Source organism: Plectropomus leopardus, unplaced genomic scaffold, assembly GCF_008729295.1.
Source record: "Plectropomus leopardus isolate mb unplaced genomic scaffold, YSFRI_Pleo_2.0 unplaced_scaffold28677, whole genome shotgun sequence".
NCBI classification, from domain to species: Eukaryota; Metazoa; Chordata; class Actinopteri; order Perciformes; family Serranidae; genus Plectropomus; species Plectropomus leopardus.
The window spans coordinates 1-3,330 of NW_024631242.1; the positions used below are offsets into that span (position 1 = coordinate 1).

Genomic DNA, 3,330 nt, shown 5'->3' on the forward strand with positions numbered 1-3,330 from the left:
ACATATATACACATATATACACATATATACACATACACACATATATAGTATACCTTTTGTTTAAAACAAAAAAAACTGTATCTTGCAGTAACATCTGAGGAAAACGCTGCTCTATATACAGACCCGTGCTGATGTGTTGGTTATGTTGGTTGTGTTGGTTGTGTTGCGCGTGCTGATTGTGCTGGCTGGCCTTTGGGTGCATCGCCCCGTGCGGCTGAGCCGGGTGCTGTGGTGCTCCTGGTGGTGTCGGGTGTTGGACCTGAGGTTGTGGGTGGGCGGCGCCCTGAGGAGGGATGACCCCCGTGGCTGTGAAGAACTGGTTAATGGAGGAACATAGGTCGGCCATCTGGGCAGCATCCAGTGACCAGTTGTTGAGCTCAGCCTGCCGCATGCTCTCCTTCAGACCTGGCAGACACACAGAGGAGGAGGAGGCAAAGATGGACCTGAATGTTCCACATGTGTCACATAAGGTGCTTCAATGTTACATAAAACCTTTCGTAATATCTAATATTCTAAATGTATCCAACTTTTGTTTCTATTGTTGAATATTTCATATGCGATATTTGCCCGTTACAAATGTTCACTGGAGATATATTACAGTTATTATCTAATAATCTAATGATTATACATTCACTTATTTTCTCTTACCCCCTTTCCCACAAAGAAATTTGTGTATGCACGCAGGTTTTTTCAAACACGGGTAAACCTGCTAATAATAGGCTATAGACTGCATTCCCATTACCAATAGACAAGAGCTGTATGTACAGCTCTGCAGCAAAGGAGTGTGCCTTGAGTGTGCCTTGAGTGTGTGTGTGTATGTGTGTGTGTGTGTGTGTGTGTGTGTGTGTGTGTGTGTGTGTGTAAGGGAGTTTGTGACTGGTAAACAGTAGAGAGCAGCATTGACAAAGGCCTGTAAAAACTTAACGGTGGTTACTTCTCTTTATATGTCTCTTACTTATTCAGTCTCTCTTTCAAGCTTGATGCGGACTACTTTGGATCGATGTTTTAGCGCTTCTCAGGAGGAGAAGAACAGTAATTAGCGGCTGCGCCTCATTGTATCTCGCCGGTTAAGGAGCTGAAAGTAGTGCGTTCACCTCCGTTTCCATCAAAGCCGATCAGAGCCAGAGGTGATAAACACCCGCAAATGCTGTGGAGTCATTTGACCCAAGTGTAAATGCTAATGATACGCATTCCCGTTGCATTAAAAAGCCAGATCTTTATATTAAACATGGCCAAAGTTTCAAATGATAAAGTATGTGTATAGAAAAGTAGTCCCTGTAAAAAAATACCAGAGGCTTCATACTGTTCTGAATGCTCTGCTTCAGTTTTTTCTGCTTTTGAAACAATTGGATATCAGCTTGAGCAACATTTCTTGATATGGTCATCTTGCAAGTGCTTTGGTTGTGTAGCCAGTAGCTACATGTAGCTACATGTAGCTACATGCTAACTTCAAGGAAACATGTAATCTTGGTTGCACATGTTGTTAATCTCTCCTTAATTTGGGATCATATTGTTGCTGTAACATGTCTGATTATGTTCAGAAAATTGTATTAGTGTATTTTCATGGTAGAAAGTTCTACTTTACTCCATTACAGTCATTTGCCAGTTGCCAGTTATTGGGTCCTTTGAAGATGTGTTGGGAAAAAAATGAGAAGAAATACGAGGCTAACACACTCACTGTTGTAAATAGAAAATAGAGTATGCACTCATTCATGAATGAGATCCACACTTATACCATCTTGACTCATATTGTGCTTTGACAGTTACATTTTCTTTACATTAGACAAACAATGCAGCATTCATTCCTTGTCTGAAATGTCTAAATCCAGACAAACACTCAAAGCACCCCAGAGCAAAACTTCAGAAAATCATATGTAATTAATATCCAACAAATGCGAAATAAATTATATGTACCATATATCATTGTGAAGTCACATCCAAGATAAAAATCCCCTCTATAATTTTAACTGTCACTATAGTTCCACCTTAATTACAAGTCACGGACCATCAGTCTTCTGACAACATGCCTGTTCACATTTGGCGATGCAGAACGAGACCCTGAACTTATCACACCTCCTTTTCCTCAAACAAAGAAACACCTAAGCTTCTATTCAACAACCTGCCGTATGATATTTCCCAAAATGTAATTCATACGGGTTGTGTTCGGCTGTGACAGAGACGAGAGGCTCGGTCCCTGCTCTTTGGAGACGGTGGAGGATGGCATTACGACGGTGTGAGGGAGGTCAAGCGCTGCAGGAGGAGAGAGAGTGAGAGAAAGGGAGAGAGGCAGCGGGGCCCGTGTGTTATAAGACCAGCCGTCGTCATCCATCGTGTGTGGACGTTGCCGGCTTTGTGCACTGACCGTGATAAGAGGCTGTTACTGAGCCGGGGCCTAATTGGATTATTCACATCATACAATTGGGAGGGAGGGAGATGGCGTGTGTGTGTGTGTGTGTGTGTGTGTGTGTGTGTGTGTGCATGAGAGAGAGAGAGAGAGAGAGACAGACAGACAGACAGACAGATAGAAACAGAGAGGGCAACCTCTCAGATGCAGGATAATGACTTTTATTAGCCCAGTACTATTACAACACTGGATGATATAATATTGTGCCTCAAGGGCGAGTGTATATGAAAGCGCACAGAGGAATCATAATGGTTTAATCAAAGTAACTGATCGGCATAATAAGCATTTTATCAATTCTCACTGTGTTGAAACAGGCTGCAGCAGACGGCTTTATCAATGCTCATTTCAAATGCAGTTCACACTGATGGCACCAAGACTCTTAGCACTCGATGTGTGTGTGTGAGTGTGGGTGTGTGTGTGTTACCTTGAAATGGGGAGAGGTCTACGTCAGCCCAGTTGTAGCTGGTAGCAATGCGGCAGCTCTCCTTCAGCCAGTCCAGGTTGGGGTACCAGTCTGATGACATGCCTGTAAGAGAGCATACATACATAATGACTTTTTCTCAGTGTTAGTCTTCTGTTGTTTTGCGTGTATGTTTTGTTGTCATTTTTAGTTTCAAGAACATATCTATTTATTTACTTTGTTTTTATGTGGTTGTGAATTTTGTGAATACCAAATGAATTGATATAAATATTTTTTTTGATTTGTTGTTCAGTCCCTTGGAAATTGTGGACATTACATTTACCCAGAGCCCAAGATGAAATCTCCGTACGGTTTGTTTTGTCTGACTATCACTCCAAACTCAGATATATTTAGTTGACTGTTATATAAAAAATAAAGGCAGCAAAAATGTCACATTTGAGGACCTAGAACTAGATGATATTTGGTGTTTTTCTTGATAAATTACTTCACAGTTTACAATTTTTTT

The 3,330-nt window shown here is 41.5% G+C and overlaps 1 protein-coding gene across 1 annotated transcript; it reads right to left on the reverse strand.

The window, feature by feature from the left end:
- Positions 1-123: 123 nt before the first annotated feature.
- On the reverse strand, positions 124-2,928 carry LOC121938162 (forkhead box protein J3-like; the record flags this gene model as incomplete). Its single annotated transcript, XM_042481441.1, has 2 exons — positions 2,829-2,928; positions 124-405 (listed from the first exon to the last, which is right to left on the reverse strand). Coding segments are annotated over exons 1-2 (382 nt in total), but the record flags the coding sequence as incomplete, so codon positions are not given.
- Positions 2,929-3,330: the final 402 nt, after the last annotated feature.